Genomic DNA, 15,622 nt, shown 5'->3' with positions numbered 1-15,622 from the left:
ATTACAGGGTGAGTGGGAGGGGGAGAAATACAGTTATCAATACAATAACTGCTTTCTTACAAAGCCAGAGAAAATATAGTCTGAAACGGCTTTTCCTGGTTTAGATTTTAGTCACTTAACATTTCTGGGCAGCTGTCTCAAGTAAATCACACTCTTCTCCCACCATTCAACAGAAGATACCTTTGGAAATCGAAACAGCTCCTCCACCCCCTTTAAACCTTCTGTGTAGTCTTAGGGTAGCACTAAGACAGTGATCTAGGTGCCAACACTGGTTAAGACTTGAGTTTCATAAGCACAATGTTACTTTGCCAAGCACTTAGACATGAGCAGCCACAACAGGAAGTATTGGAAAATCTTCTGGAGCAAGACAAAGCCACCCTAAATTAGATCTTGCATGATGACAACTCACTAAACAGCCTTACTCTGGAAGACAGTCTTTGCAGAACAGTAATTCAGAACTCAGCAGAAAGCATTCACGATGCAAGGGGTATGCGTAAACCAGTTACATTTATTCGAAATTTTAGATTATACTAAAAAAAGCTGTCACATCACATTAGCCCAGTACCAAGAGATGATCAGAACAGACAAGGCACATCCCACTTCTCGCATCCTACTCAGTGCATGGGGAAAACAGGTAACCATTAATTCAACAAAAAGCTTCAACAAACGTAACACGTCTGCAAGAGTAAGTACGGACTGAGCACCACATGCAGAACATGTAAATTATCTCTAATTGCTGCCTACCCTCGGGTGCAGTATTCTCTTGTTTTAAGTTAAGGACTGCACAGCATAACTGGAACTGCTCTTTTCCAGCAGCTCCCCAACTACCTGGATTTATGGGCGAGTGCCGGTTCAAAGTTTCAAGCTGATCGCCATGCACCCCGACAAAAACTGCGAGCAGCTTTACACAGCAGTATTCTTCATTTTGTGATCGCAGAGCGATCTGAAACCTGACCGTACATCGAGTATTTCCCTCCGGGTATTACTGCCTACAGATGTTAAGCTTTTACTTGGCTCTTTAGGGGTTGTTTTTAAAAGGGTTTTCTGTCCCCTTGGTTCAAACCCACATTGCCTTTTAGAAAGCAACAGACATACCCTCCTGCTGACTGACACGATGGTTTGGGCCAGAATTTAGACAAACCTGTAACAACACAAAAACCCACTCTGGTCTACTAAAGGGGCTGTTGGCATGGGGGGATTTTTTGGTTCGTTGTGTCCTCCCCCCGATGATCAGAATCTCGCAAGCTTGTGTCTCTCTGCGCTGACCGCGCGGGAAGGCGGTGCGCCGCGGACCACGCCAGGAGCGGATCTCCAATAGCAGCAGGGCCGCCAGCGCGGCCGCCCGGACAGTGGCCGGCGCCGGCAGCTCCGCGGGGGGAGGAGGTGCTCGGCTCCCCCCACCCCGCCGGTGACGGCCCCGGTAGCCCCGCCCCGCGGGGGGTGCGGGGAACGGGTCCCGGACCTGCCAATCACGGCGAACACCGCCCGGCCCGCCCGGTACCGCCGTGACCTCCGGGGCTGCGGCGGCTCCGCCCCCTCCTCCCGCCCCTTCACGGCCGGGGGGCACTTACCGTCCCGGGACGTGCCCATGAGCTGGTCCAGCATGGCGCGCATCTGGGCCTGCGCCGACATCTTGAGCGCGGGGGGGGGCCCGGCGAAGCCCGGCCGAGTCACGCCGACAGCGGCCTACAAGGCCCGAGGCGCGGCGGGCGCTCGGCCCTGCCCCTCGCGTCACGGGCGGGCCCGGGCGGGGCCGCTCCCCCGCCGCCGCGGGGGAGGGAGGGAGCGGGCGCTGCCCCCGCCTGGCTTTCCCGGTGGGAAGCGGAGCGGGGAACTCGCCTCGCGCCGGACCCGGTGCCGCCGCCTCACGCCCCCACACGCTCCCCTCCTCCCGCTCCCTCCCGCGCCCGCCACGCGCGCGCGCCGGCGGGAACGGAAACCCGCGCGCACGCGCCCTGCGCCCCTTCGTCCGCTCCGCGACGTCAGCGCGGACGGGCCTCGGCGCTCGCCTATTGGCCACGGCCCGCGCTGCTCGGCCAGTGACGCACCGCGCGGCGAGGCTCCTGATTGGGCCGTCGGGCTGGGCCCTTGGGGCGCGCTGATTGGCCAGGAGGGCCCACGTGGCCGCTGTGACGCCACGGTCTCCGGGTCAGCGGCGGCCCCGGGCGGGGTTGCGGTCTCGGGCGGCCCCGGGAGCGGAGCTTAGGGACAGTTCCCTTCTGGAGCCCATTCCCTCTTGGAGTGCTGTGCAGCACCACTGCAATGGCCCGCGCTCTCTCAACTGCCGGGTGCAGTCGTGGTGAGAAAAGTTACTGTAATACCCCGCCTACTGGAGAACCACCCTTGAAACTGAGGCTACTGCCATGTGCGGCTGATAATTCAATTTACAGGGCACCAACATCCATTTTCAAAAAAAATGTTTTCATGAATTTTACCCATTCTAACGCCTGCGTTTTGTGACTCACCCTTTGTCAACCATCGTGTTGCCATCTAGTGACCAAAATCCGTCATAAAGATCAGTTCTAATCGTCCACAGGCGTTGTCGTGTTCAAGGTTAGCTCCATACGAGTGAAAAAAGGCAACACAAAGCCTCCCCTAACATTAACCCCTCCCCCCCCCCCAATTATCGGTATTTCAGAAGGACTTGCAGAGAAGATGCTCTTCTGTAACACGTTCAGGGAAGATTCTCTACCCAGTGCCCCTCAGCTAATTAAGAGTATGTCCTGGCTTTGCTGCTTCTTTAAAATCTAAATTTACTTTTGTTAGTCATTACTTTGGGTTGAAAGGGAAGTAAATGGAAGAGACCCCAACACTTGTTAGAATACTCTATTTAGTACCTTAGTATGCTTAGGGGAAATTGAGAAATTTTAGCTACTATGTATACCCACAGCATACACACTTTATCTCCTTCTACTCTTTAAAGAGCATCTATGTCTGGCCAAATGATCACACTTTTTTTTTTTTTTTTTTTTTTTTTTTTTTTTTTTAATTTCCCTCTGTCAAGCAATATACTCTAGACCGTGGGACTTTGGATGGAGCAAACCTTTAGTCTGTCTGGAAAGTGAACTGCAGAATGCAGCAGTTTGCATTAAATAACCCAAACCAACCACTATGTCACAGCCATTCTCAGGGTGTGGTGACATCGCACCACTTTGATCTACAGAGCTGAAAATAGGTTGGTACTCTCCCACCTGTTACACCAACGCTTTTCAGAAAAACCACCGTTTAGCTAGTGAGACACTGTTAAGACTTGCAAACCGGAATTTTGGTCAACAGAACCCTAAAACTTGTAGTTCACATCTCCTTACCTTACCTAAGCAGCCAAGATCTCCCCAGTTTTAAGGATCCGTTGTGCCTATCCACTATACTGTGGGGATTAAACCACCCCCAATTTTTAAATACAGGGGAAAGAAGAAGCAGACTTAGATGAACTAATTCTATTTGCAATGTTTTTCTGACAGAACACTTTGTTTTCCCCAACAGTAAAAAACCCTAACAAACACAATCTTTTGTTAGATTTGCTTCAAGCTCCTCCCCAGGTAAACCTCACATTCTTAAGCCATTCTTGTTATAGATTTCTTACATATCTTGCATACAATTCAACACTCTTCTGAGAACAGCAGCAACTCAAGACATTCTTTCATAAAAGGAAACTCGCCGTTCCACATTTGTGAGATGAGCGAGAAAACGCAGTGCCATTTGAGTACCTCGCGTGACTGTCAGTAGTCAGTTCCCTTCAGCTTTTCTGAGATTCAGTGTATGAGGGCAGCACAGGAAGCTGGCAGTTGCAGAGTCGACTTCTCAGAGACACCGAGAAACATGTAACTCATTAAGAATTCATCTCTCTGAATTGCTACTGCTAGCTCACCACCATGGAAAAAACCCTAAAAAATCTTTACGATGGAAGAGGTTTGTGCTACTGCAGTGCTCACCAGAATCCACAGATGCTCCACAGAAGAGGTCTTTGTTCTTGGAAGAGTACGAAATTCCACATAGAATATAGATGGAAAATGCTTCGGTGAACACTAGACAAATTCTCTCACCTACTGCTTTTAAATCACGTGGGGGAACCACGAACCCCTCCAACCCCTTGGACAAGGAGTTCAGCAGGGAAGGCTGACATGTTTCTCCACTACAACCAACCTCTCAACCCGTGGAGGGTGCCAGTCACAACACACATTGAGAAGGACAGTATGGGCGCCTGGGAAGCCTGATAAAGGGAGAGGGGGTTTCCAGTTACGGCTTTCACACCATAACCTAAAACTGACAAAAGTCACCTGTTAGAGAACCCAGCCTATTCCAGTAGCTCTAGGATATTTATTGAGGAATAAACATTGAACACAGCAGTCCCGTCTCAGCCCTTCCCTCCCGGCTGCTGAGGCAGTCTGAAGCCCACCAGTCCGGCGACCTCCTGGGGCGAGCGCTCGCCCTTGCCGTGGTACTCGCGGTGCAGGGCCTCGTGTTCCCGGACGCTGCGGAGCAGGCACAGGTAGGTGGCGGCCTGGAAGTGCAGCTCCTGCTGGGCCCGGCACAGCTTCTCGCTGGTCACCTTGCGGGGAGCGGCAGTCAGGGCGGCCCCGAGGCCTCGCCGAGCCCCGGCGGCTGCCCGGGCAGGGATGGGTAGGGCAAACCCGCGGGTACCCGGTGCGCGCGGGAAGGCCGCGACCACGTGGCGATAGGCGGGGCTGTCGCGATAGGAGCGGCCGGCGGCGTGGCGGAGCTCGCGCAGGAGCGCGCGCAGGGTGCGCAGCGGGGCTCCCAGCGCCGCCATTTCCGACCCGCGCGCGGACGCGCCCGCCAAGCGAGCGCCGCCGCCGCGCCTCGCCAGTGCGGGCAGTCGAGCGCCGAGTGCACGATCGCCTCCTCCTCTGTGCCGCCCTCCCCGCCACTGCAATTGGCGCAGGTCAAGTGCCGGAGGTCGAGCGGCGGGACCGCGGCGTGCCCGCCCCACGCCTCGCCCTGGGCCCTCCGCCCCGCCGCCCGCCTGTGGTAACGGAGCGAGAGCCCTGGGAGCCTTCCAAAAGGCGCGTCATACGGCGGGAAAACGAGTTGGACCGCGGGCCCGTCCCCGCGGGTTTCTGGGGCCTCGGGTTTAAAAGGGGCTCCGGGTCTCGCTCGAGCCAGAAGGGGACGCCCAACAACAAGCCCAAGAGCTGCGGTCCCGAGGCAGCCGGCGGCTCGCGGAGTCCGGACAGGCGGCGCGGCGCGAGTGCAGGAAAAAAAAGCACCCACCCCAGATGGGACTCGAACCCACAATCCCTGGCTTAGGAGGCCAATGCCTTATCCATTAGGCCACTGGGGCTGCCGCGTAAGAGAGGTTTCCGTGTGCCTACTTATCTGCTGTCCCCGCCCCCTTTCCTTGTATGGAGCCTGTCGGAAGCCGGTGATTGGGCAGCACCGCCCCGCGCGGCCGCCGCGCGGCCCCCCGGGAGCCGGAGCCAGGCGGGAGCGCGGTGCTTCCATGGCGTTGTGAGGTGGCGCCTCGGAACAGCGCGATAGTCACGCAGGGAAACGCTCCTTCCATACCGACCCTCTGGCGGTTTCAAAACGCTGGTCCTTGTACAGTGTTACCCTTTTCCGGGTGGTTGCCCTGCCTGAAGGATGCCCCCCACCCCCAAAACAAAAACGCGACAAACAGCCCGAAGGGCCAACCCTTCAAGTGAAGCCTTTTGCCATTTTTATTTTTGCGAGAAATCACAGACACGGGGCTAATATGTACATTCCTCTTTATTTAATACAGCACAGACACGTGACACATAAAAAAAAGAAAAGTACACTCATGAAAAAGCCTGTCGCAGTCAGGGACAGGGAACAGCTACGCCGAATTGAGTAAGGCTCCTACTGCAGAACAGGGGTCTGCCGGCAAGGGTGGATCCCAGAGCAAAGTCTGCTGCCAAAAAAAAGCTTGCGCTCCTTTCAGGAAAGCAGAAAAGGGCAAGCCCCTCCCGGAACAGGTGAAGACAGCGTTACCTGCAAGGTTCGCAGGATACGAACCCCGTGACTGTGTTTGGATCAGAGCACTGGTAAAATGAAATGCTCTCCAGTTATTCTCACAGAGGACCAATAGTCCTGACCTCTGAAAGCATTGGACTGCTCAGGGATAGCAAACCTGAGTACCTGGAAGGAGTGAAAACATCAAGTAGTCACACAGAAGAGAGTTAAAATTAGCCTCCCTGACAGGGCTCTGCTAGCCACAACTGGGAATGTGCAGGGAACTAACCGGCTTCCCAACTAACAAAAGACTAACAGCCATTAAACTGACCAGAACAATATACGCATTTGGAACCGACGCAGGCTTTTGAGGCAGCAGCTTCTTCCTTTTCCTGCTTCAGTTCAGGATGGAGATAAAGCAGGCACCAGTTCCTCTGGCAAAGAGCCTTACACACTTTTAAAAAATTAAAATACAAAAAAGGGAGACAGGTGTATTTACAAAATCCATGGCTGGTACAGTACATCATTTTTAAGACACACTAAATGCTACAATCTTTCAGGTCCTGAGATTATTACAAAAAAAAAAAAAAAAAAAAAAAAAACAACCAAAACCAACCAAACCAAAAAAACCCAAAACAACAACAACAAAAAAAACCCAAAACAAACCCCAACAACTCAAAACTTGTGTTCAGGTCCAGTTTTATAAGGAGAGAAGAAAGAAACCACACATTTAAAACACAGTATCCCTTGAAGTTATTGGAACACACCTCCCTAAAAAATCCAAATCAAAGTGGTGCTTACCACCCAAATGTAGCTGCATTTGGTTGTTCAGGCTTGTTGTCACAAGAGGGGAGCATTTCACGGGGCAGTTTCCCTGGAGAGCTCATCAGATAAGCACAAGGCTGTTGGGATCCTCCCTCCATCGCTAAGCCCTATGATCCGGAATGCGCGAGTGTTAAAAGGAGGAAGGTGATCTTGTACAAATTCATGCTGGACTGAGTAAAGCATCAAAGGAATCACCAACTCAAAGAGGTTTACCATCTCATAGTAACTGTGCACTCCTTTGTTTGAAGCCAAGGAATGCGAAAAATTCTAGCTGTGATTTAACATTTGTTAACAACAAAAAACCCTCATCCAGCTTTTTGTTCTAACCTCCCCAGTGAAAGGTAGCAAAACAGTTTCTCAGCCCTTCATTGTCTGGGGGATCACAGTAGGTCAGATAGAATTAAACTGGCTATATCCAAACTTGCTAAAAAAAAAAATTATATATATATATAATATATATATATATATATAAAGTGACACCAAACCAAACAAAGGATATGGAGGCCAAACTGCTGTTGAGGGGACGATCTCCACTGCCATTAGCTGTGCAGGGCACTCTTCTTCACTGACCCTCTTTCCCTCTTTTATCAGGCAGGCCTTTAGGGACTTGTACCCACACTGGTTTTTTTCCCCAATGAAGTATTCTGAACAGAGATTTTGTATCATCAGAAGTTATCATCACAGATGCCCTTGTATTATAAACACCTGACCCTAAGCTAGAGAATGGCAACTTTTTAAGGATTACTCATTAAATGCTTCTAACCCTCAGTAAAAGACTACAAGAGACAAATCACGTAACAAGGATACTAGTTTAACTGCTAAAATATAGCACTGCTCAGTAGACTTTTGGGGGGTAAAAAGTCGTAGATAATTTTGTTGTTTTTTTTTTTTTTTTTAACAGTAGTCCAAAAATAAAATTTCTCCATCTATTTCCAGTACAGATCTTGATAACTATGCAAGAACATGGTACTAATTGCTACATGATGGAATCACCGGCAATAAAACACATACTACAGTTCTCATCTCTGAGCTAAATTGTTATTTGTAGTTACATACAACAAGACTAAAAGACCAGTGAGAAATACCTGGGGATTGTGACTTAGTTTTTATTTAGCTGGTAACTCCCCTTGTTTAGAAGCAACTTCATTTCAGTGAGAAATTAATTTAATTAACAAAGAAACCTGGGATGTCTCACGGGTTTCTTCCCAAATCCAATCTGTACATTAAAAAACATGCTGCACCTTCTTAAACCAATTGTGAGAGCTGGATATTCTAAAAAACTCTCAGACTAAAACCTGTCACAAGAAGCAATTTTAGCTTCCCTCTCAAAGCAACTTCATGACACTTGACACTACATGTTGCACCAGTGAAAGGGTTTCTTTTTTAAAATACAATTTTTTTTTCACATTAGCAAAAAAAGTTCTGCATTACAGACATTCAAAAATACTCCATTTTCTTTGGGTAAAACTTCAATGTGTTAAGAGGGGTAGCTGGGGAAAGGAATGCATGTAACACTGAAACACGTAAATACTTATCTGCATAGTTGATATTAGTGACTACTAATCAAACTAAGGCTTTATCTGGAAAAAGCTGAGAACACAAGAAAGTTTCTTTCCCCACTCTGGTGAAATCTGCTAAGTCTCAATGAAGCTCTGTCTGCCTCGCCAACTCAATTTGGCCTATGATGGTGGCATCTCCTGACTGGTTTTGATTGATTCTCTCCCACTCTTTCTCTCTTGGTACTAGACAGTAGCAAATATGACTATCTATTGATAAAACACATCTGCACACATTGCTAGAAAGAAAAAAAAACCCCAAATCCTTTTTAGTATTGCACATGATAGGAGCCAAACATAGTGTACGTTGCTTGCTTGGGATTACTCCACCATGAAGAAAAACTTAGTAGCTAATGGTTATTGTTTAAGCAGGAGATGACAGCAATGGAAGAGACCAAAATACACTTCTAGATACAAAATGAGATGGTTGGGGTAGAACTACAGCTGTCTGAAACAGCTACAAAATACAGGCCTATATCCTTGACTACTGACTAGATTAGCAGTTTTACTTATGAGTGTGCAAAAACAGTTGGAGGGAATCTTTTATTTCCCCAGTTTTGGGCCAGTTCCAGGCCATGTTGATGTCTCAGCATAACACAGCAGCACCAGGGCTTTCTACAGCCCCAAAAGGCTATTACAGCAGCAAGGGATCACCATGTCATAGAAAAAGGATGATGAAGCCTCACCAGAAGTTTCCACAAAGCACTCCCCTACACAACAGTTATCTTTCCAGTGGCCCAGTAAGCATACTTCTGGCTGCTTATTTTGGCAGTGATTTCTTAAGCAGTAGACACAGATTTTTACAACAGCTGCATTTGTTAAAAGACTGCAACAGTCAGCCATCATCACCAGCTGTAGATTCCTCATCCCACAGATCAGCCTAGGATGAAGAGCATGTGTGTTCAAAATGAATTAAAGAACATAATTGGTGAATGTGGTAAACTTCACTGAAGTAACTTCACTGATGCACCTAAAACAGATTAAGAAGCACCTTCAGCTACCACTCCAACTGACTGAGCTACCAGCAATAGTCCTGTTTTTGACTAGCACCATTAGATTGGTAGGAGAAACTCACTTATGGCCTAGTTTACTAACAGGTTTACTCAAAAATATGAGGACAAGCCAAGAACTGAGTTAGGCTATTCTCTGCCACAGGAACATATTTGGTACCATATTTTCTGTTTTCCATGCTGGTTCTCCACCCATGAAGGACTTCTCATCCCATTCCCACTCTGTAAAATAAATGCTTCCTTTTCATATTGCAACTCAAAATCAGATCTTCCCTAGGGGAAGCACATCACAGAACTAGAACAGGCAAGTGATGCATACGCACACTACCTTAAGTTTAGCACTTGGTCCACAAGTGAATTGTTAATTTCAGGTATTCGTGTTTATAATAATAGTAAGTTAGATAGATCTTCGGCACAAAGCTGTTAAAATCACTAGATCATCTACTGCAGATAGCTAATTTTGTCTGAGAACAAGGAAACAAGCACAGATACTATTACGAGGGTTTATCTGCAGCTAAGAACACATGAACTTACTGTTCATTGTAGTAAAAGAAGAAACCATTAATGAAATCTTAACAAATTGAGAAGAAATACAACTAGAAAAGTATGTAATGGTGAGTGACTTAGGCAGCATGTGAAGCATAGCTAGCTTTAAATTCAATTAGCAGCTGCACTCTTGCAGGTTTTACCAAATTCCTTCTTACATGGAAAGTAACATGGTGGAAAGTGACAACTTTGGTACATATGAGGATCTTTGCAGTAACTGGTATCAAGCTGCACACACCACTCCTTGCAGTTAGTATCAATTCAAAGATGTTGCAAGCTGCTATTTTAACTTTACCCCCATCTCCTTGGGTCTGTCAGCCACACATCTCTGCCTCAGACTCAGTGATTGCGTGAAGCAGTTCAGTAATTAATACGGTTGCCAAACAGGGCCCATAATGTTTTACTCATGACCTAATTAAGAAACACATTCAAAACCTTCAGAGAAAAATGCAAGAAGTTTCATTCCCATTAGCCACTTCCTTTCTCTCATGCCCATTTACGCACACTCAGGCACACACTCTTTTATTGTACTGCCGTCTTCGCACAAACGTTCAACCTTTAAGTAGCATTTAACAGAGTAGGAGAATGGAGAGGGATGAACAGGTTTCAGGAATATTGCTTGTATGTGTGTGTGCACATGTGTGCGTGTGAGAGAGAATGCACAAGCACACAGAACCAATGCCACAGTACAGCAGCTATGAAGTTACACACATTACACACTTGGTTTTGTTTTTTTCTTTACAAAAGGGGAAAAAAATAGTATAACAGCATAAAGCCATCTTGGCAAGCTTAAGATTTTCCTCCAAAATGCTTTCCAGCACTTCAGGATCTCTGAGAAAAGTTTAAAGAGGGAAGGTAAATAAAACTAAAAAAAAAGGCACTTAAACAAAGGACAAAGGCCTGAATCAAGTAAGTCATGAAGGGTAACAGCCATTTCACCAGAGCTTGGACCAATCAAAGACTACCAACCTTTTAAAAAATTTCTCTAAAATAAAAATTGCATAAACTGTTAATTAATCAGTTGTTTACCTAATGCTTTAACCTTCTGGTTCATTTTATGAAAACCAAAAACAAAACAACAAACAAGCCCAAACAAAAACCCAAGTGTCCCTTTAATGATTTTCCCCCCAGTTCAGCAAAAGATGAAAGTTAGATGTGGGAGGAAGCCTTCCACAGTTTGGCTTGGCTGTAGGTTTTCCCTGCAATGCCATCTTCAAAAAAATCCAGAACAAAAGCAGAAGAGGGACTACTGTGCTTTCACCAATTCACTCAAAAACAAACAAAAAAATCAAAAAAACCCCATCAACCCAAACACCCGAATGCTTCTAATCCAACTGTGGGCAAAAACTAATCAAAAGAAAACAAAAAAACCCCTGTAAACTAGATTAAAATCTGCTAATAAATACAGCCAAAAGTTCATTTTACGAATGTAGCAGCAAATGTGATAAAGTTAGTTGGAGTCCAAGGTGACTCCCAGAGGGTTACTGGTTCGCACAACTGATGGCAGCTTGGGAGAGTTGCAGATTTCTCTGTTTTCATGTCCTCAAGGGTCTTGCACCAAGTGGAGAAGGAGTGTGGAGGAAGGGTCAGGTGATGGGACTGCAGGAAGGAACAGGCTTTTAGGACCTGTACCACCCCTAAATCTGTGCATCAGACAACTTTGATCAGATTCAAACACGAAGCAGAACCCAAGTAATTAAAAGTTACTTCTGATTAGCAGAAAACAGATGTGAAACCCACAGCATCCGCACTTGTGACTCAGTCAATCAGTATTTAGACATGTTTCTCAAATCAACAGAGAAGGCTGGACAAAGTGACTTAGGCCATTTGTATCTTGGAATGGGAGAACACTGCAGTTATTGTCCAAGGTATCAGGAAACTTTGCAGCCTGTTTTTCATCTAGCCTGCCTTCTTTCTTTGCAAGTGTCTCTAATGATTTACAATAGCTACCATGGGTTTTGGGACTTTGGATCATGTAGCAGAGAGTACTACCCAGACAATTTCAACATCTAAAATCTATGTTAGAAGTTATTGCTTGCATTTGTTTGGGGCTTTCAGAGAGCTTGACACATTAGCTCATATACCGTCCCCAAACCAAGTTCAGCCCTGCTGCCTGGAAAAGACAGCTCTACTTGGCTTTCTTATTGCTTGTGAATACTGAGGGTTTATTTAGTATGTACAACTACAGTTTATTTATTAACAAAGGCCCTTAAAAAGTAGTAAAAACTTGGGGGGCGGGGGGGGGAGGGGGAATGTTTCCAGAAGAGCTGCTGTGCAGAAAATAGTAAAACATTAACCTAATTTTGCACTTGGACGTTGCAGTAATCTTTCCCATCCTGTCTATGCTACCTGCAAAGGTCCCTGGGAACCACCCTATTATTTCCTTTGATTTGGCCTTGCTAGATTTAACCAGGGAGAATAGGAAACAGCAAGTAAAGGGTCCACATTCCCAATGTTGTTCATTGAAAAGACACTCAGGAGCATAATGACTGACAGGAGCGTAATGACTGAAAACAGTTACCTGCTGGAGGGGTTGTTTGAACTGATGTCACAAACAATGTATGGTCATCTTTATTTTCATCACCCTAGGATCTATTTCCACAATAAATATTAGTTCACTTGTTTCCCAAGACTGAGAAGCTCAATAGGATACAGAGGCAGGACTACTCCTACCCTGGAGATTTAGAGAGGATACTCTTCAACTGAGGATGAAGCATACTTCCAGGAAGAAAGGAATGTTGAAAGGGAATTTGTGCTGTAGTTATAAAGGGCTCCAAGTCTCCCAGTCTAAAATTTCAGTAAGTATGAAGACGAAAGATGACAACTTGAATGAGATGCCTTGATGAGGAAAACACAGAAGAGGTAGAACTCTCTTAGGACAGGGTCCTTTAAATATATTGCTGCCAGATGCCTCACTGCTGCAACTCCCTCAACTACATGCATTGTTAAAATTCTCAGTTTGACACAGTTCAGAGAATTAACATCCTGCCAGAACTGTTGGGCCTCAAAAAAAAAAAAAGTTGGCTTCCTTCAACCCTTCCTGGAAAAAAGAAAAAAATATCAGATGAAGCTTGCACTCTAAATAGTTTACGGTATTTTGACAGAATTTGTGCAGTATTAAGAATGCCAGGGTCTACATAGCTGTGTGTGTTTCAACTCTTAAATAACCTCAGTGGAGACGCAAGCTTATCTGATCAACACACTACATACAAAACATTAACGCCAGCTAAAAAGCATTTAATTGGCAAATGCTGTGGAGTGAAATTAATGAGCAAATGCATCTTAATTCAATCTGTCTTTCACAGAAGTGTTGTGCAAAAACATTTATTGCTGAGCTCAACCCAACATTTTTATACTAAATACACAATATATATTATTTTAAATTTATGTATATATATTTATATAAAATTAAAATGAGCTCTAAATAGAAAAGAAACTGTTGTCTGATCTAAGAAAAATAAATCACATGTAAAAGAAAGCTGCAACCTCTAAGTAATCTAGCAAAAAACATTGAAGAGTCATTATTCAGGGGTCAAAGTCTCTCTAAAAGGTGTGACATAACCAGTAGTGTCTGGTTGAATCTCAAGTCAAACTACCAGAAAAACTACTTACTAAGAATTTCAGCATCTCTGGTCAAGGGAATGTTTCAGGGTTGAAGGAGAAGGGCATCATACTGGTTTATTTGCTCCTTTCCTCTATGAGTTATTTTAGCTTCTGCCATTCTCACCTTTTATCTGACAGCACAAGGGACTCAACAGCGAAGTTCTGTCCTAGTGTCAAAAGTGCAACATGTGCTGGATGCTTCCTAATCTTACATGTGAACTGGTTGATGTATTGCTGTCAAAGAAAAAAAAAAAAAGCAACAAAGCCAGCTCTGCAGTCTTGTGCTACCATGTAAGAAAGAGTTCAGGTCAAACTCTCCAGGCCAGCAGGGGCTAGAAATGCTGGAGACAACCCATTCAGCCCCCAGAAGAGAAGGCACCTCTGGTCGCTTCTGAACGACTCCTCTTTGGCTAATGCCTGAAGCAGTTTTAACCTGACTCTGGAATAGGTCACAATCAGCCTTCTTTAACTAGCAAACCAATATAATGCATGGCTTCTGGGAGGAGTTAGATAGAAGATGAAGACTGAGAATGAGAAAAGAACTGGTTGTGGTTTATGAAAGACATGAATAGAGTATCTTTTCAGTAGCAAATAAGCACAAGACATAGGTAAAAGAAAGTTTAACAAATGGAAATAGTGAAACATTAGCGTTTAAAATGAATGTGGGAAAGAAATGCTAGTCTGACCAATAAAATGTGGGTTTCTTTTTCATGTAAATGAAATATTTTCCATCCCCCTCCTCCCTTAAATAAGAACTTTTGTACTAAAAAAACCCTGAAAATAAACCAAACAGTCTGTGTCTCACATCTTGATGTACCAGGAGATCTGTTTTTGAAGACAATTCTCTAATGAGACTGCATACATCTGTAGGCTCCCTAAAGCCAAACAGCCTTCTAAAGCTGGAAAAATGCCCATTATCAGCAACTGCTTTTGTCTAACGGTTTAATTATAATTCAAAGTATCCCAGCACCATCTCTATTCTACATAACCTTTGGTCCACAACCGTATAGTACACTCAGGACCTACACAACCTTACACTGGGCACTTTTGGGCACTAATGAAGTGGATGATTCCACCTTACGCAATGAATGGAGAAACCTCTTCTAGCTCCTTTCACCATTTCCACTTTTCATTGGACTTCACCCAGAAACAAAATATTGGTGCTGCTGTGGGTTTGACGATCAATTTCTTTTAAGAGCCAATCAGAGCAGATAAAAAAGGTGGTTTCTTTAGGCAATATCAAACTATGACCAGTCTGCATGACCAGGAGGACCAGTCCTCCTTTTCCTTCTCTCTTTGATCAAGTATTGTTTTATTTTTCTTCTTCCTCTCACCACAGTGCTTAGGATCAGAATATGTAAACATCGACAGAAACAGCAGCCCTGTGACAATAAGCACTTTCCCAACTGGGCAGATTCTGTCAGCCAACCAGAACTGCTTCAGCTCCCTTGCTTGTCCAGAAGTCACTGGTTTTTCCGCTGTAACTTAGTGTCCCCTTTACTTTGGCCTCCATCTGTAGCTGAGAGACAGAAACATAAAGGGAAGAATAAAAGCATGAGCAAACTTTTGTTTTCATAACTTACAGCAGGAGAGACAGGAATTTGGCAGGTTCAGCTTTAGCACCACCAGAAAGTACATTTTCTTTACCGAGTGGAAGACTTTGCATCTTTTCTGTAGTTCATTTATTAGAAATAGCGTTGTTGAAACCTGATATATCAAGCTTCATACCAAAACACTGCCTAATTTTTTGGTTCTGAGAACTCTCAAATGAAGAATGCCCACCAAGCCACTGCCACCCTTCCCATTCCTTCTCCTGGCCCTCAGAAAACACACTACAGGTGCAAAGAAAGGTGTAAACTCTAAACTGCACCTTCTAAAGCTTTCTGAAAGTTTTCCAGCTCTAAGCCTTACAAACAGAAAAATAAAGTGTTCTATTTCAAGTTTCTCTTCTCAATCAAAATATGCAGCTCTTATCAAGCATAAAATTCCTAAGGAAAGCAGATACTCCATTAAGAAACCATCCCACCATTCACATGTGAATATACTCTTATAAGAAACATGGAAAAAGCTTTTGGCTGGAAGGTCAGTTTCTCCTTCAAAGGGGGAAAAAAAAATTTTAGTGGAAAAACACTTTATGCAGCCTATAAACAA

General features: G+C 45.4%; 3 protein-coding genes and 1 non-coding gene across 9 annotated transcripts in view; all 4 read right to left on the bottom strand.

The window, feature by feature from the left end:
* LOC104696373 (putative RNA-binding protein Luc7-like 2) overlaps window positions 1-1,936 on the bottom strand; it is a 29,709-nt gene extending 27,773 nt beyond the window's left edge. For 2 of the 3 annotated variants that reach the window (XM_039570950.1, XM_039570951.1), the window contains exon 1: window positions 1,572-1,936. In XM_039570950.1, the coding sequence (XP_039426884.1) occupies window positions 1,572-1,632 (61 nt within the window). In that variant the 5' untranslated portion in view covers window positions 1,633-1,936. The remainder of the gene's footprint in view (window positions 1-1,571) is intronic. The other variant, XM_039570952.1, reaches the window with a different exon arrangement.
* Window positions 1,937-4,293: 2,357 nt separating this feature from the next.
* FMC1 (formation of mitochondrial complex V assembly factor 1 homolog) lies at window positions 4,294-4,958 on the bottom strand. Its single transcript, XM_010410682.3, is given in 3 exon segments — window positions 4,294-4,549; window positions 4,642-4,653; window positions 4,655-4,958. Coding segments are annotated over 3 exon segments (324 nt in total). The 5' UTR covers window positions 4,772-4,958; the 3' UTR covers window positions 4,294-4,354.
* A 271-nt stretch (window positions 4,959-5,229) lies between these two features.
* On the bottom strand, window positions 5,230-5,302 carry TRNAR-CCU. The gene has a single exon. It is a non-coding gene; the product is annotated as a tRNA-Arg (tRNA).
* Window positions 5,303-5,709: 407 nt separating this feature from the next.
* Window positions 5,710-15,622, bottom strand: part of UBN2 (ubinuclein 2) — a 52,415-nt gene continuing 42,502 nt past the window's right edge. The window contains exons 17-18 of one of the 4 annotated variants that reach the window (XR_005604410.1): window positions 6,263-14,990; window positions 5,710-6,117 (exon numbers count right to left, since the gene is read on the bottom strand). Coding sequence is in view for 1 of the 4 variants with exons in the window: in XM_039570333.1 (XP_039426267.1) it covers window positions 14,935-14,990 (56 nt within the window). In the remaining 3 variants the exon portion in view is untranslated. Of the gene's footprint in view, window positions 14,991-15,622 lie in introns of all 4 variants that reach the window. The other 3 variants (XR_005604409.1, XR_005604408.1, XM_039570333.1) reach the window with 3 other exon arrangements.

The sequence above is a fragment of the Corvus cornix genome, chromosome 1A (genome assembly GCF_000738735.6).
Source record: "Corvus cornix cornix isolate S_Up_H32 chromosome 1A, ASM73873v5, whole genome shotgun sequence".
Taxonomy (NCBI): Eukaryota; Metazoa; Chordata; class Aves; order Passeriformes; family Corvidae; genus Corvus; species Corvus cornix.
Note: the sequence above shows the minus strand (reverse complement) of the source record. Positions and strands in the feature narration are given on the sequence as shown.